This window comes from Rosa chinensis, chromosome 2 (genome assembly GCF_002994745.2).
Source record: "Rosa chinensis cultivar Old Blush chromosome 2, RchiOBHm-V2, whole genome shotgun sequence".
Classification (NCBI taxonomy): Eukaryota; Viridiplantae; Streptophyta; class Magnoliopsida; order Rosales; family Rosaceae; genus Rosa; species Rosa chinensis.
The window spans coordinates 87,731,763-87,756,539 of NC_037089.1; the positions used below are offsets into that span (position 1 = coordinate 87,731,763).

General features: G+C 38.8%; 6 protein-coding genes and 3 non-coding genes across 9 annotated transcripts; 6 read left to right on the forward strand and 3 right to left on the reverse strand.

Annotated features, from left to right (window-relative positions):
* The first annotated feature begins 3,702 nt into the window (after positions 1 to 3,702).
* Positions 3,703 to 4,986, forward strand: LOC112186305 (ribonucleoside-diphosphate reductase small chain). Its single transcript, XM_024324664.2, has one exon. The coding sequence runs from the start codon at positions 3,835 to 3,837 to the stop codon at positions 4,822 to 4,824; it is 990 nt and encodes a 329-aa protein (XP_024180432.1). The 5' UTR covers positions 3,703 to 3,834; the 3' UTR covers positions 4,825 to 4,986.
* Positions 4,987 to 5,082: 96 nt separating this feature from the next.
* Positions 5,083 to 7,731, forward strand: LOC112186309. The gene is made up of 7 exons (XM_024324667.2): positions 5,083 to 5,264; positions 5,421 to 5,461; positions 5,945 to 6,002; positions 6,306 to 6,399; positions 6,933 to 7,017; positions 7,095 to 7,160; positions 7,478 to 7,731. The coding sequence occupies exons 1-7, from the start codon at positions 5,180 to 5,182 to the stop codon at positions 7,589 to 7,591; spliced, it is 543 nt and encodes a 180-aa protein (XP_024180435.1). The 5' UTR covers positions 5,083 to 5,179; the 3' UTR covers positions 7,592 to 7,731.
* Positions 7,732 to 7,825: 94 nt separating this feature from the next.
* Positions 7,826 to 7,897, reverse strand: TRNAQ-CUG. Its single transcript has one exon. It is a non-coding gene; the product is annotated as a tRNA-Gln (tRNA).
* Positions 7,898 to 8,643: 746 nt separating this feature from the next.
* Positions 8,644 to 13,220, forward strand: LOC112186307 (desmethyl-deoxy-podophyllotoxin synthase). The gene is made up of 2 exons (XM_024324665.2): positions 8,644 to 9,590; positions 12,489 to 13,220. Exons 1-2 carry the CDS (start codon positions 8,700 to 8,702, stop codon positions 13,125 to 13,127), a joined length of 1,530 nt encoding a protein of 509 aa, XP_024180433.1. The 5' UTR covers positions 8,644 to 8,699; the 3' UTR covers positions 13,128 to 13,220.
* Positions 13,221 to 14,375: 1,155 nt separating this feature from the next.
* LOC112186310 (desmethyl-deoxy-podophyllotoxin synthase) lies at positions 14,376 to 15,771 on the forward strand. Its single transcript, XM_024324669.2, has 2 exons — positions 14,376 to 14,495; positions 15,050 to 15,771. The coding sequence occupies exons 1-2, from the start codon at positions 14,493 to 14,495 to the stop codon at positions 15,695 to 15,697; spliced, it is 651 nt and encodes a 216-aa protein (XP_024180437.2). The 5' UTR covers positions 14,376 to 14,492; the 3' UTR covers positions 15,698 to 15,771.
* Positions 15,772 to 16,585: 814 nt separating this feature from the next.
* LOC112186308 (50S ribosomal protein L27, chloroplastic) lies at positions 16,586 to 18,087 on the forward strand. The gene is made up of 3 exons (XM_024324666.2): positions 16,586 to 17,034; positions 17,488 to 17,589; positions 17,686 to 18,087. The coding sequence occupies exons 1-3, from the start codon at positions 16,720 to 16,722 to the stop codon at positions 17,869 to 17,871; spliced, it is 603 nt and encodes a 200-aa protein (XP_024180434.1). The 5' UTR covers positions 16,586 to 16,719; the 3' UTR covers positions 17,872 to 18,087.
* A 228-nt stretch (positions 18,088 to 18,315) lies between these two features.
* On the reverse strand, positions 18,316 to 19,362 carry LOC112186311. Its single transcript, XR_005806542.1, has 3 exons — positions 19,211 to 19,362; positions 18,952 to 19,069; positions 18,316 to 18,544 (listed from the first exon to the last, which is right to left on the reverse strand). It is a non-coding gene; the product is annotated as an uncharacterized LOC112186311 (transcript).
* Positions 19,363 to 20,312: 950 nt separating this feature from the next.
* LOC112186312 lies at positions 20,313 to 23,486 on the forward strand. Its single transcript, XM_040513659.1, has 7 exons — positions 20,313 to 20,406; positions 20,561 to 20,601; positions 21,771 to 21,828; positions 22,090 to 22,183; positions 22,727 to 22,817; positions 22,895 to 22,960; positions 23,295 to 23,486. Exons 1-7 carry the CDS (start codon positions 20,313 to 20,315, stop codon positions 23,484 to 23,486), a joined length of 636 nt encoding a protein of 211 aa, XP_040369593.1.
* A 68-nt stretch (positions 23,487 to 23,554) lies between these two features.
* TRNAQ-CUG lies at positions 23,555 to 23,626 on the reverse strand. The gene has a single exon. It is a non-coding gene; the product is annotated as a tRNA-Gln (tRNA).
* Positions 23,627 to 24,777: the final 1,151 nt, after the last annotated feature.

Genomic DNA, 24,777 nt, shown 5'->3' on the forward strand with positions numbered 1-24,777 from the left:
ATATAAAACCCATTTCTAAGCATCGATCTATTTGAACTTTGAAGGGAACAATAATGAATCCTTATGGATTTCCCAATAATTAACGTAAGTAATTAATATGGTCAATTATATATACTAATAAAATTAAATAGTAGCCTTAATGTAGTTAAATAATGTATTTCATGGTTTTTTTTAGTTTAAGGATATTATAGGTAATTTGGGTTGTGTATTTAGTAAAATGTTATAATGAGAAATTAAATGGTAGGTGTATTAAGTAAGGAGTGTGTATTAAGTAATTAGGGGTGTGTATTTAAAACTTCTCATATTTATATATGTGTGTGTGTGTTTATATATATATATAATTATATATATAGATATATATATATATGTGTGTGTGTGTGTTTATATATATATATATATGTGTGTGTGTGTGTGTGTGTGTGTGTGTGTGTGTGTGTTTATATATATATATATAATATATATATATATATATATGTGTGTGTGTGTGTGTTTATATATATATATATATATGTGTGTGTGTGTGGAAGTTCTTATAATTCTATTATTCTATATAGAATATGTGCATATATATATATTCTACATATCGGTTGACCAATTCGATCGGATTCGAAAATATGGTGAAATTGGCTAAATTTTGTACCACACTTATAATTTATTGTAATAAACTCATCCAACGGTCGGTTTTTCCATTTTCTTTGAATTGATATGGGTTACTCTTTGGAGTATATGATATATAAATATAAGTTTATAAAAGTAACTAAGTTTGACCTAGTTGATCGAATTCGAAACGATAACCAAATTGGCTGGATTTTCTACAACCACCATAAAACATTACAATCTCTCAATCGAGCGGTTGGTTTCTCTGAATTCATTTTCCACTTCATGATTGCTTTAGAATGAACCTAAACAATTTAAATACAATGAATATGTCATACAACTTTAGGAGGAAAATTGGTATAGACCAATGTGTTTGTAATTAAAATTAATTTTTTTTATCTTATGTCCACGCACATCTATTGATGGAATATATACAAACGTGATGTGAAAAAATAAGCACGTTTCGAGGTTGTCACGGCATCGGTCAACCAATAAAACATATAAGTGTCTACGGTTGACTAATCCGATCGGATTCTAAAATATGGTGAAATTGGCTAAATTTTTTACCACACTCATAATTTATTGTAATAAACTCATCCAACGGTCGGTTTTTCCATTTTCTTTGAATTGATATGGGTTGCTCTTTGGAGTATATGATATATAAATATAAGTTTATAAGAGTAACTAAGTTTGACCTAGTTGATCGAATTCGAAACGATAACCAAATTGGCTGGATTTTCTACAACCACCATAAAACATTACAATCTCTCAATCGAGCGGTTGGTTTCTCTGAATTCATTTTCCACTTCATGATTGCTTTAGAATGAACCTAAACAATTTAAATACAATTAATATGTCATACAACTTTAGGAGGAAAATTGGTATAGACCAATGTGTTTGTAATTAAAATTAATTTTTTTTATCTTATGTCCACGCACATCCATTGATGGAATATATACAAATGTGATGTGAAAAAATAAGCACGTTTCGAGATTGCCACGGCATCGGTCAACCAATAAAACATATAAGTGTCTACGGTTGACTAATCCGATCGGATTCGAAAATATGGTGAAATTGGCTAAATTTTTTACCACACTCATAATTTATTGTAATAAACTCATCCAACGGTCGGTTTTTTCTTTTTCTTTGAATTGATAGGGGTTGCTCTTTGGAGTGTATGATATATAAATATAGATTTATAAAAAATTAGTGTCTTTAAAAATTTATTTATCAATAAATTAGTATCTATATATAAATATAGATTTTTTTGGGTACAATATAGTTATATAGATATGTTATCTTTGGTTGTATTTGATCATTATCCATTGAATTTCCAAAGCTTGATTAAAAAAAAAATACTTGTGTCTTTAAATATTTATTTATAAATAAAGCCCGCAAGGCCCGGCCCAAAAAAGCCCGCAAGGCCAAGCCCGGCCCGGCCCGAAAAAGCCCGCAAGGCCCGCTTTATATGGATGGGCTTGGATCCTTTGATTTTTAATAAAGCCCGGCCCGGCCCGGCCCGTTGACGACCCCTATTTTGAGACAATTTCATTACAAGTTCTCTCTATTGTTTTGGCCTTGGGGCTTTACTTCGAGCTAACAAAGGGCTTGTTGTGTGTACTTATTTGTTCCATCCATTGTTACCTTTTTGATTGCTTCATATCAACAAGTTTCACACAAAAAAATGAAGTTTGCAGCAATCATTGAATTTTCTTCTTCTTTTATTTTAACCAAAATCTGAGTGAAAAGAGAGTAGTAACCTCCCCAACACTCAAATATTGATTACCTTATTTCACGAACAAAGCTGGTAACATCGTCTTCAACACTCTCAAGTGGACGTCCGCTGGTGAATGATCCCCGTGCTTTAATCGTGGGCCCGCATGCGATATCTTCCCCCTAACGGCCCTCTATACTCTCATGATCGAGTGTTTATGTTGTTGGCTCATTACAAGATATCGTTGATCGAGTGATGACGGTTTTCACTCGCATCTATCACTTGTATTAACTACTCAGGAAGTGGAGTTGACTCGAGCACATGTAAATCCTTCATAGGTTCAGAGCTACTACTCAATTGGTATGTTGCAGTTTTCCTACCAACGATGTTGGTACTGTGTCGGATTATGAGTCTCCTTAGTCTGTGTAACCATTGTTCCAATCTCATGGTACATCAGAGATTTAGTAGCTCCATTAGAAAGTTTTGGTCAAGCCCATTAGTTTGATGTTATAGATGGGTCATTAGTGGCTCTTTAATTATATTGTTCATACCACTTGTCGCACTCCCAAATGAATGAACTCATTTGATAAGCCCTTTATGTCACGCTGCTCACGCATACTAATTGATCAATATAAGATGGGCCAAAATAATCATGGGTTTGTCGATCAGCATTCTTTGGATTCGGCTGCAAGGCCCATAAATGATTTTGGGTCAAGAGGCGTGTGCTCCTCACGGACTAATGCATCCATGGACTCTAGAACAATGCTCAAGCCTGTGTCCAAGTGTGCCTGCACAATCCCACACGTGTTTCATTAACTCATAATCAGTTAATTACTTACTTAAAAAAAAATCACCTAATTACCACACTCTCACACCCTAAACCCCTTATTAGCACCCAGATTTGCACATGATTCCCACACAAACCATGTACTTAACCAGGTGCTTAGTGCTAACCACATTAATATTATCCTTACTTTAGGAAACAAAAAAAAAAAAACAATGTATTTTCTGTCGGCACCATTAAGTTGATATAGACCACTCATGGTAAAAAATAAGGGACCAATAGACCATTTAAATTCAATTTGCCTAGATTTACGAGCCAAACAGTTTTAAATCACATCAGTCCAAAATTCCCCGCAAAATAATTCCCGCCATACCATTAAACTTCAAAACCCACAAGCTTCCCTCGCAAGCTGAATCCAAATTGACCAAAACACCCTCCACCAAACACCCAAAGATACCATCCTGGCATCCTCATCCGTTTTTAGCCGCAATCGCAGGCCACACAGAAATCGGGTTCAGCGCCTATACGAATTCCCTAAAATACCCTTCATTCTCGCGCAAGCTTCCCCAATTAAAATTCAAATCACCCGCTCCTTCACGACTCCAAAAAAACCCAATTCGAATTCAAAACCCTATAAATTCGACCCAATTCTCCAACCTCTCCATATCACAGACCTCCAAAATTCTCAAAACCCTTTCTTAAATCGAATTTCAATTTCATCTTCTTCTTCTTCCCCAAAATGCCTGCAATTCCAGAAGAGCCGCTGCTGATGGCCAACCCGGACCGGTTCTGCATGTTCCCGATTCAGTACCCGGAGATCTGGGAAATGTACAAGAAGGCCGAGGCGTCGTTCTGGACCGCCGAGGAGGTCGACCTCGACCAGGACCAGCGCCACTGGGAGACCCTAACCCCGGGGGAGAAGCACTTCATCACTCACGTCCTCGCCTTCTTCGCCGCCTCCGACGGCATCGTTCTCGAGAATCTCGCCGGCCGCTTCATGAAGGAGGTACAGGTCTCGGAGGCGCGTGCCTTCTACGGCTTCCAGATCGCGATCGAGAACATCCATTCCGAGATGTACAGCCTTCTTCTCGAGACCTATATTAAAGACTCGGACGAGAAGAGCCGTCTCTTCCGGGCCATCGACACCATCCCCTGCGTCGCCAAGAAGGCCCAGTGGGCCCTGCGCTGGATCGACGGCTCCGAGACGTTCGCGGAGCGCATCGTGGCCTTTGCCTGCGTGGAGGGGATCTTCTTCTCGGGGAGCTTCTGCGCGATATTTTGGCTCAAAAAGCGCGGGTTAATGCCCGGTCTGACCTTCTCGAACGAGTTGATCTCGCGAGATGAAGGCCTCCACTGCGACTTCGCGTGCCTGCTCTACTCGCTCCTCCGGATGAAGCTCACCGAGGAGCGCGTGAAGTCAATCGTCCGCGACGCGGTTGAGATAGAGAGAGAGTTTGTGTGCGACGCGTTACCGTGCGCCTTAGTTGGAATGAACGGTGATCTGATGAGCCAGTACATCGAGTTCGTGGCTGACAGGCTGGTGGGTGCGTTGGGATACGGGAAGATCTACGATGCTCAGAACCCGTTTGATTGGATGGAGCTGATTAGTCTTCAGGGGAAGACCAATTTCTTTGAGAAGAGAGTTGGGGAGTACCAGAAGGCCTCAGTCATGAACAGCATTGGTGGAAATGGGGGCAACCATGTGTTCAAGATGGATGAGGATTTCTAAATTAGGACTTTTTTTTTTTTTTTTTTTTTTTTTTTTAGATTTACAAGTTCTGTTTTGTTCAATTTGTTATTCTGTGCCTTCAGATATATGATAAATGAAAATTTTCAATACTTTGTTCTAGTCTATTGATATTTCTGCGATGGATTTATTGATGTGTCCTAATTTTTTAAACCTCGACTTTGGTGGTGTGGAATAAGAAAAGGACAGGTTTTTCAATTTTTCATTTTGGGTTGGATTGGGGGGGGGGGGGGGGGGGGTTAAAAAGAAAAAGGGAAAAAGAAAGTCTTTTTCTCGACCTCACAAGAAAATAGGGTAAACCCTGATATTTGAAGCTTTTGAGAATACGATTATTCAAATGTCTACTGGGAGCTCTGAGATGCTGTCAAGGGAGCAATTGCTTCATCTCTTTGATCGGTTCGCCTTCCTTACCTCTCAGCCCGGTACCATTTCTCATTTCTCGCTCTGTCTCTTTGTGTTTGTTTGATTTCTTCATGTATTTTAAGATATTGCTCTACTTTTTGTGTTTGCATTTTCGGGTTTGTGTTTGGGGAGTGGAGGAATGTGGTGGGTTTGGGTTTAATCATTTTTGTTTGCAGACGTGAAGAAAAGAATTGCAGATGGGGTTGAGGATAAGCAGGTGGGTTTATTGCCCTTATATGTTATAGATTTCTGCTACTCCCTTTCATAACAGAGCTATGATGTCATTTTCAGAATGCTAGTTTACTGCTTGGTTACCTGACCTGGTTTTTTTTTTTTTACTATGCTGCATTAGGCATCTTACTTGAGACAAATACATTTCCAGGTTACTAGTATAATTCAGTTCGGTACACACAATTTAGTTGGACATTTGTGTCAATACTATGTACTCGCTACTCGATACCAAATAGAGGCGAATGACGGGTTTATTGCCAGGAATAAAACCACTAGCGTGACTAGATGGTACTTCAATGGATCTTTAGGTTCACAATAAGAATTGATGACACTGAACATAAAGTACAACTAATGAATAGAGCTTATAAAACACTATGCTGTTTGGAAGTATATGAAATGATGTTTTTCTTTTCCTAGTTGACTGTACTTATTAAGTTTTTCTTGTCTGATATACTATTACTATATGCAGGAAGCTGTAGCTGTGACCACTGCTATCCAAGAAGAGATATTTCTGGAAATGGGTATTGGTAAGTTCGTTCTTCAAATGCTAAATATATTTTCAGATTCCAACTGTTGTACTATCAAAAAGATGAACCACAGTTACCCATGCCAATAAAGATTATATATCATATTGCATTTATCTGTTCAATGTGTTGTATATGTTGATATGTATAGTTTGTATGTGTCTGATGCTTATGTTGTGATTGAAATTTAGTTATTTAGCAATTTTGCTTTTCAAAATCATGATGCTTGTAATCTATGGACTAGCAAGCCTTATACCACAATCACTGTACAGACTAATTTAGAGTAAATGTTTCCTTTTACTACAGATCCAAGGTTTGGCATATCATGCCTGGGAAAGGTGAATATAAACTATGAGCATGATCAGGATATGATGATTCGCTTCTATAAGTTCATTGCAAGGTAGTCCACTTCACTGCCTATATAAACTTATGAAGTCAACCTACTTTGAAATGCCATCCATATTTTCAGCATATAAGTTCTTTTTTCTTCAGTTTAGTTGATCCTTCAACCTAGACTGAATGTGGACAAGACCATATTATAATCAGTAATAAAAACCTGTGTATTTGTCTTATTTCCATTTGCTGTACCAATTACATGGAACATCTTTGTTCATTCTGAGGAAAGCAAAAGTTCTTTTTGGCTCCGAGTGTCATTTTCTTTGGGGGTGGGGGGGGGACTGTATAAGGTGTTATTTTACTTTTCGAGTTCTGTTAGTTATAGACATGCTGTATCTTTTCCCTTATCTATAGACATTTAAGCTGGTGTAAGTATGCTCAAGGCTAGTAAGTCTTGGCTCCAGTTTCTGAGGGTGGGGGCACTGTGTTGGGCCTAAAATAACATATTAGGTTGAACATATGAAGGCACAAATCTTACCTTAGAAGGAAGAACAAAACGAAAGGTTCTGATATTTAATTGTATGTTGCTCATGACAGGGAAGAGTTGGCCTGTGATGAAGCCGAGCTTGGAGCAGATGAGTTTGCTGAAAGGATGCAGATTCAAGAAAAAATGCAGCAGCAGGTAATATCTGATCACAATTGACAACTGTAATGGTAAAGGTGTCTGTTTCTAAATAACCAGAAGTAATTTTTTTTCAGCAACTGGAGATGCTGAAGCAAATGCGCAAATTTCCCCTAGATGATCAATCTGCAATCCTAGAAAAGGTATGCGGTTATACATATATTATCCTTTGGCTTACATTGTATTAGAAATGTGGATCTTGGATCACTGGAAGATTGGTTTTGTAACTCATATCTAGTTAGATTAAAGATTATGGAAACAAATGGAATGGACTTGAATTCAGGTGCCTCTTTGGTCTATGGTTTACAAAGTAGTGAAAACTTCACTACTACTGAACATCCGATGAAAAGCCTAGTTAGCATCATTGATGTTTTTATTGATGTGTGAATATCCACTTTTTAACTGAACTGTCGTACCATACTGTTTGGGTAATAAATTGTCGTGGATTTGGTACTTACAGTTGCGCCAGCAGATGGAAATCGCCAACTTTGAGGATGCTGCATCAGTATTGTCATGGGAGCAGATTCAGGAGATTGTTCAAAGGAGGGTATCACCTTTATTTAACCCCAAGTAGATAGATTGGGATATGCATCAGTTAACCAATGTAGCTTGTCTAGACTGGGTTATCCTGGCCCTTTATTCTTGTCGTAATTACTCATCAAATGCAGAATTGAATGGAATGAAGTTATGGAGTATGTTTTCTGTTGATTTAAATTTGATCTGTGGTTGTGTTGAATGCTTCAACAAAGAAAAGAATAAGGGTTGGAGTTGAGAATGAGAGACAATCTTAAAATGTTATAAAAAAAAAAGGTCCCACCGAGATTTGAACTCGGGTTACTGGATTCAGAGTCCAATGTCCTGACCACTAGACCATGGGACCCAATTGGTAAGCTACTCGAATAATAGTTAAGTTGAACGACAAGTGTGCATCAATTATCTAACAACCTCTTTTCTTGTTGATTAGGTGTTAATTTTAATTTCCAGGTCTGGTTGGTGTGAAATTGTTAAATACAATAATGAATATCGTATACGGTATACCAACATCCGCGACAGAATTTGTCTCGCGAAGGACATGGGAGAAGAAGATACCTTCAAACTTTTTGGCAATTTCTTGAGGTGCCCATTACATCATAATGCACTAATTATATATTGATTGATCTAGTTGGTTTTCCATCGCGATGAAAAGTAAGTGTGCTGTGTGCAGTATCTTTCATATAATTTTGCTCATTAAGTTGATTTCCAGGAAAAACCCAAAATAAATAGTTGAAACTTATCATCAACGAGAATAAAGAAACACTAGTACTGCGTGGCTATTAGATGGACACTCCATTGACTAATTGTATATACTGATCGAGTACTGATTCATCAAGTTTTACAAATATACTGCTCAATAAGTTGATTTCGAGGAAAAACCCAAAATAATAGTTGAAATTTATTATCAACGAGAATAAAGAAACACTACTTAGATGGACACTCCATTGACTAATTGTATATACTGATGGAGTACTGATTCATCAAGTTTTACAAATAGAAAAATTAAAAGAACACGCCACGTCGCCACCCTTGCCTTGGTTATAATACATCATATTACTAATGGAATTTCATGCATAGATTCCATTGCTCATCTCTATTTTATTGTACAGCCCACATTGAATTAAGCACATTCAAGCCGAAGTACCAAAATGTCGTCCCAAAATCCCAGCAATGAAACTCTTTTCATTTCTGTTTTGATCCTATTTATCCTTGTTATCTTTTGGAAGATGATATCCAAAATAGTAGTCAAGTCTCCCCCAGGGCCGTGGAAGCTGCCTATGATAGGAAACTTGCATCAGTTGGTGAGTACACTCCCACATCGTACGCTGCGAGACTTGGCCAAGCAACACGGACCCATCATGCACCTGAAAATGGGTCAGTTGGAGACCATAATTATTTCATCAGCCAAAGGAGCTCAAGAAGTGTTAAAGACTCATGAGCTCAGTTTGAGTCAGAGGCCTCAGGTTTTGGCGGTAGAAGTCATGTCCTATGGTCAATCCAGTGTCGTTTTCGCTCCTTATGGAGATTTCTGGAGAGAGCTTCGCAAGATTTCCGTGTGTGAACTCTTGAGTGCCAAACGTGTGCAGTCGTTCAGGTCTATAAGGGAAGAAGAGGTGTGGAGTCTCCTCGAATCTGTTTCGAATATGAGCCCCTCATCATCGTTCAATTTCAGCGAGAAGATCTTCGCCTTGACGTATGGGATAGTGTCGAGGGCAGCGTTTGGGAAGAGGTGCTCGGATCAAGTTCAGAAAGAGTTCACGTCTTTGGTTGAGGAAGCAATAAAACTCGCTGCAGGTTTTGACGTGCCGGATTTGTTTCCTTCACTCAAGTTTCTTGGTTACCTAACCGGAAGCATACCGGCCATGAGGAACATGCGAGACAAGCTCGGAATCATTCTCGACGGTATCATCAACGATCATATAGTTGTTGATGGTCATGATTATGATAATGAAGATTTTGTTGACGTACTTCTAAGGCTTCAGCAGTCCAACAAACTGGGGTTCGATTTCACAACCAGTAAGATTAAAGATGTCATTATGGTACGTCAATGCAGATGTTATTTTATTGTTACACACTAGTAGTATGGTACCTATAATTTTTTTTTTTGAGAATAAGAATCCTTTATTGAAAATAACTAAGATTACATAATATGGGAATGACCGGTGATGGACAAGAACTCCCCACTCTCCTCCCTAAAAACTGAACTAGTTACGGGTCCGTCATCCAGGATGACATCCATGAGCCAAAAGAGCCCAACCCCTAACCACCTATTTCGCCCAACCTCACAGGCTACAGATAACCCCGAGAAACTCGATAACACCCCATAGACAACCGCCAGAGAAACCAGCGCCCTCTTCCACACCGCGCCCCAATAAAACCAGACCACGTGCAAGGATCGCTTGTTAGCACATTGACCATAAGATAAAACCGAAATTACACCAACTCGTCCCCAGGAAAGACACCACATCCATGGCACATCAATTTGACCCAACCCTAGCTCAAACGAGTAGGGACCAACTATTGACCAAAGTAAACTAACCAATAACCAAAGTAAACTAAAAAGCAACCTAACTAAAACCAAGACTTTAACCAAAGGAAAGAAGTCGCCGCCACAGTACTCCTCACCCTTGTCGTCAGATGACCCGCCGGCAATCCACCACCGCAGCCTCATGTCTTCAATCTCCCCAAGTCGAAGGTGCCTGCTAAACCATACAGCAAACCACAGCCAATCTATCAACAAGAAATCGATGAAAGACTCACTGTGCCTTGCCTCTGCCATGCCCACCACCTTGAAAACCCAGATCCACCACAGCTGCCATCTCCGTCTAGCGACCCACCGTAGATTAGAAGTCAGCGCCATACGATCCATGGTATACCGCCGCCATGATCTGGCCTCTGACCACATACTCCACGCCGACCACCACCCGTCCGACCTCCACACCGACGATGCCATCTCAGAGAAAAGAAGAGAAGTACCAGACCTTGACCAGCAAACCAAAGAGCAGAGGAGGACCCCTGAGATCCCAAGATCCCGTCCGGCAACACCCGCCACTCGTCGATGGAGCAGGGAGCCATGGCCGACGCGGGGGCGCCGCCGGACAGGCAGATAACTTTTGTTAACTCTCTCCAACCCTAGTTCTCACTCTCTCCGAATTGCACGGGATCGCGTTTACAGTATGGTACCTATAATTATTATTATTATTATTTGGAAAATGATTTGTGGCCTCAATATTAGATGTCATGCCATGTCATCTACAAACATCACCTATTTGTTAAATCATGTCATGTAATTCTTGAGAAAAAGACAATTTTATCATTCCAAAATTTAATGACTCTAAATTATTTTGGGTTTCTTCTTAAAAAAAAAAAGCTTTCTTTCATATTTTTTCTTTTCATTACACTCATGCTTAGGTTTAAACAACAATTTTTTTTTCTTCAATCAAGAGTAGAAAAAAATTCATGTAATTCAATCAATAGATTTGCACGTACATTCGATTAATAGATTTGCATAACACATGTATATGAATTCAACCTTTGTTGGGTTATTGCAAATTTTGAAAATATAATGTGAAAAATACTTATTCATATGATTATATATATTCTTTTGTTCATTGTTTTCTCTTTATGTAGCTACGGTTTAACGTTGGACTTGGATATGAATTTATTATTTTTTGTTTGTTTTTTCCTCATATTTATATTGTAGATGTTAACTAATGGCTGTTAAAGTGAAATTTTTTCTTACCTCTTAATTTAGACATAAGTATTTCCCGAATTCAATTTTTTAATTCAATTTTTTTTTTGGATGAAATTAATCAATATTTGGAAAGAAAAGTTAACATCTATTTCTTGACACATAATTCAATATATTAATGCCATTTGGAAAGAAAAACTAAAGGAAAGAATTTAATTAAATGAAGAAAAATATTGGTCAAAGAATCTCTTAAATTAATACATAATTAATAACTGATATTGTTTTTGTCACCTAATTAAATTTATTAATGTAATTTATTCACCCCTGTTGGGTATATTAATTTACAATTTTTGCCCAACATAATTTTTTGTAAATTAATATACCCAACAACCCCCTAACATCTAAAAAGAAATGTAAAAGGGTAAAGTTGGTATTGCAATAGTATGATGTGGCAAGATATATTATGTGAAATTGAAAATAAAAATTATATTTACTTACATGACATGACACTTAGGATTTGATGTCATAAATCTTAGGCCTCATTGAGGCCCCATATCATTGCCCTTATTATTATTATTACTAGACCAAAACACACACTTTGTGTGTGGGTTTAATTTTTAAAAGAAAAAAAAAACAAAATAATCATTGGAGAAACATGGGGAGTTTTGGAATTTGTATTTTTTTTTCCTCCTCTTTTGCTGTGGAACTGTGGAAGTGGGAAAGTTATAGAGAGAGATTTTAGGGGTAAATAAATTAAAATTTTATTCTATTATTTTGTTTATTTTGTCTATTAAAATTTTATTCTATTATTTTGTTTATTATTATTATTATTATTATTATTTAACTAAAGAATCTTAGAGGATATTAGTTTTCTGAAAAATAATAACACTAAGTTTTTAAAAACCATGCATCGCCGATCCTCACATTTTAACTGCATGCAATTAAAGTGGTTTGATCCACGAAAACAGAGTGACTGATTCAAACTAATTAATTTTATGTTTTCATATAGGGATCGACCACTACAAGCTCCGACGAAAACTGTATTCATTTGACCTTGTTTAAATATTGCAAGTGTTATGTTAATTAACTTTAAGAACCGACTGTTGAAATGATGAATGCGACTGTTTTCCGTTTAGTATGCCCTTTCAAGTTTGAACTAAGCTGGCCACATGTATGCAGCCTACGCAAGTATGACTGTAAGTTGATTCAGCGCATGCATGCATGTGTTTGGTTTTGGTGAATGCAGGACTTCTTTTCTGCGGGGAGTGAGACTTCAGCTACTACCACAGAATGGGCAATGTCGGAGTTGATGAGAAACCCTGAAGTGATGAAGAAGGCCCAAGCAGAGGTGCGCCAATTGTTAGTGAACCGCCTTGAAGGAAAGAAAAGAATTGAAGAAGCAGATGTTCAAACACTGGACTACTTGAAAGCAGTGGTGAAAGAAACTCTGCGACTTCACCCTACCATTCCTTTAATCCCAAGAGAAGCAAGGGAGAGATGCGAGATCAGTGGTTACCAAGTAGCAGTTAAGACAAAAGTGATTGTGAACGAGTGGGCAATGGGAAGAGATGCAGAGAATTGGGTTGACCCCGAGTCGTTTAAGCCAGAGAGGTTCCTCCATATCCATGGTGATAAAGTTAGTTCCAACAATATCGACTTCAAAGGGAGCAACTTTGAGTTCATTCCATTTGGGGCAGGTAGGAGAATATGTCCGGGCATATCATTTGCCACTGCAATGATTGAGCTTGCTCTTGCTCAGTTGCTCTATCATTTTGATTGGAAACTCCCCAGTGGAATCAAACCGGATGAGCTTGACATGTCGGAGACTTTCGGAGTAACCTGTAGGAGAAAAAATGATCTGTACTTGATTGCGACCCCTCATTGATCATTATCACCAGTATATATGTATACAAATTATGTCTATTTTCTCATCATATATAAGACATCGATCATATAATTGAAGAAAACTAGACACAAACTTGTGGAAGGTTTTCTGATATATTGCTTCTTGAAGAAAAACAAATTACGTACAAGATTACACTATATAGACACATTGAGTAAGGAAACAGACTTCCATCACCCTTAAAACACTCAAAGAGGACTTTAACCTTAATTTAACTCTATCAACTAAACCCATAACTATGTTAACAACTCTTTCTTAACAAACTCTATCAACTAAGAGCATTTTTAGCAATGCTAGCCATTTTTTAGTCAAATTTTAGCTAAAGTAACTAAAAAGTCATTTGAGCTAGTCACTTTAGAAATACATCTATATCAGTGCTTTCTATTTTAGCTAATTTTGAATTTATATTATTTTTAAAGGAATATTAAATAGTTTAAATGTATTTATAAATTATATAAAGTAACTCAAAATGAATGTTTTAAATTATAGAGAGCCTCATATCGCTCTCTATATTTAGGAGCGAGATAGCTAAAAATTATAATTAGAGTCACTTAAGAGTCTGGTGCAGCTGCTAAAATAGATAAAAAGCTATACATGCTCTCTAAAATAGCTAAGGAACCAAAATAGAGAGTATGCTAAAGATGTTTTAAGGTAACGTGAGGTAAGGTATTAACAGAAAAAGATAATGTTAGAATCAGCGAAGTGATACAGCCATACTGCCAATAATAATAAAAAATTTATAATAGATCGATACGTGATTGTAGACGACTGGTGTAAATTACTTGATGACATAATGAATCGGTCATAGAGTTTACTTGGTGTAAATTACTTGATGACATAACGATTCATTATGTCTACAATCACAATCGGTCAATGTGTGCAGTCATTTAGATCGATAAGAGAAGAAGAGGTTTCGAATCTCATCGAGGCCATTTCCTCATCATCAAAGGGACTTACTCCCATCAAATTCAGTGACAAGAGTTTCAGTTTGACAACTGGGATAGTATCGAGGATTCGAGGGCAGCGTTTGGGGAAAAGTGCAAAGATCAGGAGGAGTTCTGTTCATTGCTTGAAGAATCGACAAAACTTGCTGGAGGCTTTGACATACCGGATTTGTTTCCTTCACTCAAATGTCTTGGTTTCGTAAATGGGAGCATACCTTCAATGAAGAAGATGCAAAAAAAGTTTGGACAGATTCTTGAGAGTATCATCAACGATCATAAGATCAAAAGTCAAGGCAATGAGATTGACAAACCAGAGGAAGATCTTGTTGACGTACTTCTCAAACTTCAGGAGTCCAAGAAGCTCGAATTCAACTTCACAACCGATCAGATCAAAGATGTCATTATGGTACGTTTATATAAATATGACGTACTGAAACATATATATTGCAGATGCTCACAAAACTTGTTCACCAAATTCTTTCTAATCAAGTTATGTGACCAGTTACGGATCCAATATTTTTTGTGTAATCAAATTATAATATGGTTCCGAAGTATGGTACACGTGGTGGTCTGTATTGATGTTATTGGCCTATATATAGTACCTATCGTTGTCGCCAGTCGTTGTTCCCTTACTGTCTTTGAGGCAATATGTGGTACACGTTCCATTATCATGAGTGAGATTGTCTGGTTACCTTTGCATGAGCCCTTATAGCCAATTTGTTGAAAACATTGAATTATAATTAGCACATCGCGACACCCCCCCCCCCCCCCCACACACACACACATATATACAAGGGAAAAACAGAACACATACACAGAGGGAGCTACTCGATAGTGTAATGTCTGCATAAACCGGCACTCCTTTGGATTGTGTGTGTTAGTGTTTCAGTTATTCATTCTAATTTGGCCATTTTGGAGCTTTATTATATATCGAATTTATGTTTTCTGGTGATCGACCAGGAGATATTCTCAGCAGGGAGTGAGACTACAGCTACCACCATAGAATGGGCAATGTCACAATTGATGAGAAATCCAACAGTAATGAGTAAGGCTCAAGCCGAGGTTCGACGAGTCTTTCAAGGAAAGCCGAAAATTGAAGAAGCAGACGTTCAAAAACTGGAATACTTGAGAGCAGTGGTAAAAGAAACACTGAGATTACACCCTCCAGCACCATTATTCCCAAGAGAATCAAGAGAAAGATGTGAAATCGGAGGATACGAAGTCCAAGCGAAAACCAAAATGATCATCAATGAATGGGCCATTGGAAGAGACCCGGAGAGTTGGGTTGAAGCGGAGTCGTTTAAGCCAGAGAGGTTCCTCCATGGTGGTTCTGATTCCAGCATGGACTTCAAAGCGTCTGACTTCAAGTTCACTCCATTTGGGGCTGGTAGAAGATCGTGTCCGGGTATTTCTTTTGGCCTTTCCATGGTTGCACTTGCTTTTTCTCATTTGCTCTATCACTTCGATTGGGAGCTGGGAAATGGGATCAAACCAGATGAGCTTGATATGACTGAGACTTTTGGGTTCACATGTAGGAGAAAGAATGAATTGTACTTGATTGCCAAGCCTCCATCATCGTTTTCCTTCGCTCAGTCTGAGACATCCTGATCGATCACTTCAAGAATATATATGTGTGATACTTAATTAGGAATATGTGAAATAGTCGCCAAATCAAGGGCATAAAACGCCTCTCAATTAGGTTTCTTCATTTGATAGAATTTCAGATAAGAAACCATATTGCATGATCATGCATTCATGCATCATGTGAACCCTTAATTTGGTGTTTTTAGTGAGTTTGAGAGTAGTTCACATAAAACGACGATTTAAAAAATTTATCATGCATCATAATATGTGATGTTTGGAGTTTTTTAATTATTAAAGTGGATGAAAAAATAAACACAACTAAAAAAATCAAATACTTTCATAGACATTGGACCATTTATAGGTTATGTCACAAAAAGCTACTAATCCGAACCTTAAAACTGATGCATTTAAAAAAAAAGAATTAATTTTGTGACCTACATATCTGTACTTTGTTACAAGAAAATGAATAAAATAACAACCTGTGTGGAAAGATTGGTCAAGCGGCCTAACATGGAACCCCTATGTCTAGCCTTCGAGTTCCAACTCCCTTAAGTTTGTGGCAGCAATTTTGAGGGGCTTTCAAATTAGCGTGCTTGCAGTAGGGGTTTAGTCTAGCTTTGCGGTATACCCTCGTGAATCTCAATCTGAATAATAACCGAGCACAATACTCGCTAAAGTAACTGCGGTAACTTGCTACCTTATCCACCATTAAAAAAATAAAAATACAGTGATTTTTTTTTTTTGGGTCTGAGAATATAGTGAAAAAGATTGAACCATAACATAAGAACTTTATGATAATAATCTGTAATTCAATATCGACCGTCCAGATATGATCGTGCTGAGGTGGAAGCCGCAGGTTAAACCTGGGCCTTTAGTTGCTAGCAGTAATACCCACCCAATCACCAGCCTCCAAGATAAGGTTGGTTTCCCCATATCTCCTCCTCCTCTTCTTCTTCTTCCTCCTCCTCCAAAGCTATAAGCTTTTGCTTCAAATTTCCTAAAAGTTCACACCCTTTTTGATTTTATGAAAAATTAATCCCCAGAAAATGGCGGTCGCGTCTATGAGTTTCAACCTAGTCGGAGCATTCAGAGGGATGGCTCTGAGCTCAAGCTCCTCAAGTTCTTCCTCTTCCTCCTCTTTCTTCAGAGGTGATTTGGGCTCCCTACAATTGGGCCCAAAGCTATCCTTGTCTACTACTACCCAACGCAGATTGCCATTGAAGATTCAAAACGCGCACAAGAAAGGAGCTGGTAGTACCAAGAACGGTCGCGATTCCAAAGGCCAAAGGCTCGGCGTCAAGATTTACGGTGACCAGGTCGCCAAGCCCGGCTCCATCATCATACGTCAGCGGGGCACCAAGGTAAAATATTCCCAAAAGATTGAGACTTTGGTTACCATGCCCATTTTAATTTGGTTGGAACAAAGTGTCGCTAGAACTGATTAGATGTAGTAGAAACCGAAATTATTGTCTTGTGATTACTTCGAAGATTAAGCATTTGAGTAGAACATCAAGAGATAATGATGTATGGTATTACCATTACATTGAGAGATTGAAACCACGAACTTGGGAGGTGTGTTTCGACGAAGCTATTCTACTATAAAGATACATGTTTTGTTAGTGTTTTAATTTAGATGTCAGTTAAGGCATTCAGGGCTGTATTTTTGGGCAATAGTATGTCTGTTCCAATAGCTCAATGCTCTTATTAGTGAATGCGATGTCCTTTGTTTGATGTAATTTTAGTTTTCGCTACCTTCCACGGACGTTGAGAGTCCTGTTTGACATTGAGATATTTTTTTTTTGCATTATTTTCAGTTCCATGCGGGGAAGAATGTGGGGCTTGGCAAGGACCATACCATTTTCTCTCTGATTGATGGGTTGGTTAAGTTTGAGAAGTATGGACCTGACAGGAAGAAGGTTTGATTTGAAGCTGTTGAACCTTACAGTTGTTGGCTTGAAAGAGTAGGTACTCTGTGCTGGTACTAACATGAATCGTCGTTGAACAATTGACAGGTGAGTGTTTACCCTCGGGAGATACAGCCTGAAAATCCCAACAGCTACAGGGTTAGGAAGAGGGAGAACTTCAAGCTACAACGCGAGAAAAAGAAAGCAAGAAAGGAAGGCTATATTCTTCAAAACAAACCACAACTGGTGCTTGCATCTGCTGATAATGGTGCAGAGACCAATCCTCTTTGTTGATTGTTGCTAATCTCGTATATGAAGTGCTATCAAAGGCAGCATAATTCTTTCCGTTTTGTATAATTTTGTGTTCAAATCACTGAGAAGTCTCAGTGTTGTACCAAGTATGCAGAGTTTAGTCCCTCTTTGATGTACTTCTCGCTTCTGTGGAAGATAAAATTCAGTAGTGCAATACAGCGGCTTTTACTTCGTTATTGAACTTCATATTCATGAGTACAAACTGTGATGCCTTGATCATTCATGGAAATTTGATTTCATAATGTTTTATCATTTGGTTTCATATTATCGAAGCCCCAGAATTCATTTTTTATGACCAACTCTCACGACAATGTACTTGTGACCTAGCAAATCATCACTAAGCTATTCAATTCTTTTGGGTCTTCCCATCAACTCTTACTAGCAAAGCCAAAACTGAACTACAAGAGAGAATAGAGCTTTCATGACTGACACTCAGCGAAACAGAGAACAGTTGATCTGGTTAATTGGGAGAGAAGAAAATCGAATGATGAACTCAACATCTCTGAATTACAAAAGAACAAGCTAAGAGAGTAGAATCTTTCTGAAAAACAAGCAATAGGTAAACTGCAAGCATCGTAATGCACTTGGCCGTAATCTTATCCCTATCTAGTGTTCGTTGATAGCTCCATCTTCTTTCTTACAAGTGCCAAATGACCTGCACCACCACAATCATTGCAGCATCAACATAATGTCAGGAAGACAGGAACTCATCTAGTTTTAATATACTCACATCTATTGATGAATCTTCAACACAATACAAAAGTAAGCCAAGGAGTTGTGATACAATGTATGAAACTACTTGGATTTCCTGCGATTATATTACCCATATCAAGATGTTAGTGATCTATGAACCTAAAAAAGATCCTTGTGTTGTTGGCATCACCCGCAACAGCCCCCCACAATAATCATAAAACGATTATCAAACACAGAACACAACTAGAATCTGAGAAAATTATGTACAGATCAATATGAAACTAATACAATCAGTCACAGACAACGTACTTCCTTGATTTGATCATGCATGCAGAGCGATCAAACTAATGACTGATCAGAGAACCTTACCTAAGCAGCTCCGACGTTGATGTTGTTGATCGGAATGAAGATGTGCTTCACAAAGAAGCCAACGAATCCCATCACCACAAACCCGATGGCCGTACGTACCGCCACCTTTGTGTGAATTCTGTTGCATGCAAAACGCACGGCATCAATCTGAGATTCTCATGTATCCCAAATACAAAACAAATCAAAAGGATCAGGACTACACATTGCATCAATGTTCAAACAGAAGCGGATCCGATTTGGATTTGAAATGGATTATTACCTTTCCGGTCGGGTTTGTGGCAGCGTTTGACCAGGCGAACGCTGTCCTTGGAGAATTCTCTCAGGGGCTCAAACACTGAATCTATGGCGTCCATTGAAATCGAGGATTTATTTGTTAAGTTATTCCGGAATTTAAGACCTCGGGGGGAAGAACACCAGGAAATGAAGAATGGGCTGAATCTTGAGGAAACAGGGGATTTTATACCGAGAATAATACCCTCTCAGTCCTATAAGACTGTCGTTTTGCTGATGTGTTCTAATTTCGACTCTGTCTTTTTTACCAAAAATTTTATAGTGAGTACCAAAATAGTTCTGAGTTTCAAAGACAGATGCCAAAATGTTAAATGTAAATGCCATTTGAAGTTACAAAAGATCGAAGGCAACAAACGAGGCACCTTGCTGAAGTTGTCAATATCCACCACATTCTTTGAAATCAGACACTCAACTAAAACAACTATTCCTCGGCTACAGCATTCAAAATCTTCCAAGACAATTCCCTATAATATTTTCCAAGTACATTTTGAGAAGCCATTATGTACTTGCACTGGAAGAAGGCAAAGAATAATAGCAATTCCCGCGTCAATTGGGTTGTGAGGGTCACAATCTCTTTGTTTGAACTTATGTGGAGTCTGGTTTTTTCTCACGTTGAACAGCTCGTGGGACAAACATCAGGCCACAAGTGGGTCGACTCCCGAAGCTGATGGATGAGGGACTGGAGTCTGAAGTGCTTAACTTGGAGACAGCAGTAACAAGATTATTGATATCTTCATTTCCCACATCCATATTAGATACAACATGCTTCTTGAGATTAGCTTGCTTCTGTTGATTCTTCTTCTGTTTTCTCGAATGATCAATGTCATCAATGGCTTCATTTTCAACTTCCATATCAGATGCATATGCCTTCTTAACATAAGCTTGCTTTCTTTGTTTCTTTTGTCTCTGTTTTTTGGAAGGAGGAGCCTTCTTGAAAAACTCAAATGAAGTGGGGAACTTATGCTTATCCACCAGATGCTTTGGAAATGTGAGGGTGTCTTTTTCTCGACCTCATAAGAAAATAGGGGAAACCCTGATATTTGAAACTTCAAGCTTTGGAGAATATTCAAATGAGTGTGCTGTCTACTGGGAGCTCGGAAATGCTGTCAAGGGAGGAATTGCTCCATCTCTTTGATCGGTTCGCCTTCCTTACCTCTCAGCCTGGTACCATTTCCCATTTCTCGCTCTGCCCCTTTGTATTTATATGATTTGTTTCTGTATTTTAAGATATTGCTCTACTTTTTGTGTTCCCATTTTCGGGTTTGTGTTTGGGGAGTGGAGGATGTGGTGGTTTTGGGATTAATCATTTTTATTTGCAACGTGAAGAAAAGAATTGCAGATGGGGTTAAGGATAAACAGGTGGGTTTATTGCCATTCTGTTAGAGATTTCTGCTACGCCCTTTCATAATAGAGCTTTACTGTTTGATGTCATTTCCAGAAGATCTGTGCTAGTTTACTGCTTGGTTACCTGAACTGGTTTTTTACTATGCTGCGTTAGGCATCTTACTTGAGGCAAATACATTTCCAGGTTAATAGAATAATAGTGGCCTAGTGTATGAATTTGTTACTAGTATAATTCAGTCCAGGAAAAAAACCACGAGCCACGAGCATTGCTAGATGATTCTTCAATGGATCTTTAGGTTCACAATAAGAATTGATGACACTGAACATAAAGTACAACTGACACTGAACATAGGTTCACAATAAGAATTGATGACACTGAACATAAAGTACTGTTAAACAAAGACAAGCGTGGCCCGTGGCCCACCATTATACCGATATTGTCCAAACTTAACCACCCGATAGGTGTTGGGTTTTAATCACAAAAGGCCTAGGTACAATTGGGTGAGATCCACCCACTTATAAGTTATATTTTATTTATCACTTTTCCAATGTGGGATCTTTCCTCTCCAACACGCCCCCTTACGTGCAACCTAGCTCTAGGTATGCATGTGAAATTAATTGACAAACCCGATTCCACATTAGAAATCGGGTCACAAGTCCCACATTAGAAACTTGACCAATCACATAACAATCCAAGGCCCACATCGGACACTTGGCAATAATCCAATCGGAAACTTCCGATGGCCAATTTAATGAACCCAAACTAGGTCCATGATTGGAGAGAAGATTGGTGAATCAATTAATGAATGAACCCATATCCAGGTCCATGTTGACGAAGCAATTGGAGAGAGACTCGCTCTGATACCATGTTAAACAGAGACAAGCGTGACTATTGGCCTACCATTGTACCGATACTGTCCCAACTTAACCATCCGATAGGTGTTGGGTTTTAATCACAAAAGGCCTCGGTACAATTGGGTGAGATCCACCCACTTATAAGTTATATTTTATTTATCACTTTTCCAATGTGAGATCTTTCTTCTCCAACAAGTACAGCTAATGAATAGAGCTAATAAAACACTATGCTGTTGGGAAGTATATGAAATGATGTTTTTCTTTTCCTTGTTGAATCTACTCATCCATTTGTTTCATTTTCTTGTCTAATATACTATTACTATATGCAGGAAGCTGTAGCTGTGACCACTGCCATCCAAGAAGAGATATTTCTGGAAATGGGTATTGGTAAGTTCGTTCTTCAGATGCTAAAATATGAATTCATAGTCCCACCGTTGTTCCTTCTTCAAAAAGATGAACGATAGGTACTCTTGCCAACAAATGTTAATTATCATACTACATTTACCTGGTCAATGTGTTGTATATGTTGATAGGTATAGCTTGTATGTGCCTGATGCTTATGTTATGATTGGAAACAAGTTATTTTGCAACTATGCTTTTCACAATCATGGTGCTAGTAATTTATGGACTAACAAGCTTTTACTATAGATCCAAGGTTTGGCTTATTGTGCCTGGGAAAGGTGAATATAAACTATGAAAATGATCAGGATATGATGATTCGCTTCTACAAGTTCATTGCAAGGTAATCCAATTCTCTGCCTTTATGTGAACTTGTGAGGTTATCCAACTTGGAAATATCATCCATATTTTCAGTGTATTAGTTCTTTGATCTCCCTTTTAGTTGACCCTTCAACCCAGAATGAGTGTGGACAGGGCCAAAGTACAATTGGGAATAAAAACTTGTGCATTTTATTTTTGTCTTATTTCCATTTGTTGTACCAATTACATTGAACATCTGTGTTCTTCTCAAGGAAAATTAAATTCTGTTTGGCTGCGAGTGTCATTTTCTTTGGGGGTGGGGGACTCTATAAGGTGTTATTTTCTTCTTGGAGTTCTGTTATCTATAGACATGTTATTTCTTTCCCTTTTCTGTAGATTTTTTAGCTGGTGTAAGGATGCTCAAGGCTAATAAGTCTTGAGCATATTAGGTTGAACATATCATATTAGGTTCTGAGGGCGGGCAGTGTTGGGCTTAAAATATCATATTAGGTTGAACATAATCTTACCTTAGAAGGAAGAACAAAACGAAAGGTTCTGATATTTAATTCTGCGTTGCTCATGACAGGGAAGAGATGGCCTGTGATGAAGCCGAGCTTGGTGCAGATGAGTTTGCTGAAAGGATGCAGCTAGATTCAAGAAAACAGATGCAGGAGCAGGTAATATCTGATCACAGTTGATAACTGTAACGGTAAAAGTGTATGTTTCTAAAGAACCATAAGTAATTCTTTTTCAGCAACTGGAGATGCTAAAGCACATGCGCAGATTTCCCCTGGATGATCAATCTGCAATCCTTGAGAAGGTATGCACGCACGCGGCTGTATCTATCCTTTGGCTTACGTTGGATTAGAAATGTGGATCTTGGATCACGGGAAGATTGGTTAGAGTAAAGATTAGGGAAACAAATGGAATGGACTTGAAATTCAGATGCCTCTATGGTCTGTGGTTGGTTTACAAAGAAGAAAACCCCCATTATGTGGAAACTTCACTACTAATGAACATCCAGTGAAAAGCCTTGTTAGCACCATTGATGTTTTTATTGATGTGTGAATATCCACTTTTTAACTGATTCTTCCAAATAATCTGTCGCACCATACCTTTTGGGTACTAAATTATCGTGGCTTTGGTACTTACAGTTGCGCCAGCCGATGGAAATTGCCGACTTTGAGGATGCTGCATCAGAATTGTCATCGGAGCAGATTCAGGAGATTGTTCGAAGGCGGGTGTCACGGGTTTATTTAACCCCAAGTATTATGCATCATTTATCCAATGTAGCTGGGTCATCCTGGCCCCTTATTCCGGTGGTGGTTGTTTGTACTTTGTTGTAGTAATTACTCATCAAATCAAAATTGAATCTGTGTATGCAGTTAAGAAGCAATCTTAAAATGTTTAAGAAAGATCCCACCGAGATTTGAACTCGGCTTACTGGATTCAGAGTCCAATGTCCTGCCCACTAGACCATGGGACCAATTGAAAGGGCCCTCTATATATATAACGAAGACTTTTTTTTTTTTTTTTTAATAAAGGACTGGTGCTGCTGCCCTTAAGCCTTGATTAATAAAACTGTTGAATACAAGGGAGGGGACATTGAGCCTAAACCCCTGATTACAATAAGCAGCTAGAATATTTTCTGAAATAATATCAGAAATCTTTACAGAAGACTTGAATTCTAACAAGCATCAACTAGCAAAAAGTGCACAAATAGCGACTCCATTTGCTTTAACATAGCAGTGACATAGCGGAAAGATAACTCGATATGTACCCCGTGTACAACATAGCATAAGTACCAGCTTTAGCACAACTTTCCTCCTATGTTGCCGCCGAAAAGTAAATCCGACGACACTTAATCTCACCCTGCCACTAGGCGGTAGCGTCTATTTGACGAAGCAAATAAGTCGCCACCGACCTAGAGCAAACAAGGCACGTAGAGTGCAAACCCAGGCACATAGCCCGATTAGGCCTACACAATATATGTAGGATTTTATTGGTTGCATAAAGCGCATCCAACCTAGACAACTGAACAAAATAAGAATTGTAAAAAATAAAATAGCTTGGGCCAGACCCAAACAGCAATAAAATATAAATATAACATTAAATAAATTTAAAACCAGAGCCCAAGCCCAGGCCCAAGAAGCACCCGGCCCAGCAAGGAATATGCAGGGTTCCAGCCAAATCCAGCTACACCACAGCCATACCAACACCGCAGACACCACAACGCCACCATCACCGCGCCTCAGTCGTGACCCAATCTCCGTCCAGAGCCCAGCCACCATAACGGTCAGATCGTCGACTAATCTAGCCCCCAGAAACCAAAGCACCGGTGAAGACATCGAACCACCAAAACCACAGAACGACGCCGTGGCCTCAACAACGCAAATCCTCCACCTCATCCCTCCAGACCGCCTGTCCCCTGCCATCCCTTGCCAAACACCACTGCCTACCCGGCCATCCAACGCACTCAACCTTAGATCCGATCGGACCGGATCGGGATTGAGTGGTTCAGTCTCAACAGCAGCCCAAACTCGACCACCACCATCCTTTCCATCCGGAAGAATCATCACCACGAAGGCCGTAGCCCGTTCGGCTGCACGCGCCACGAGCCGAAGAGGCCAGAGGCCC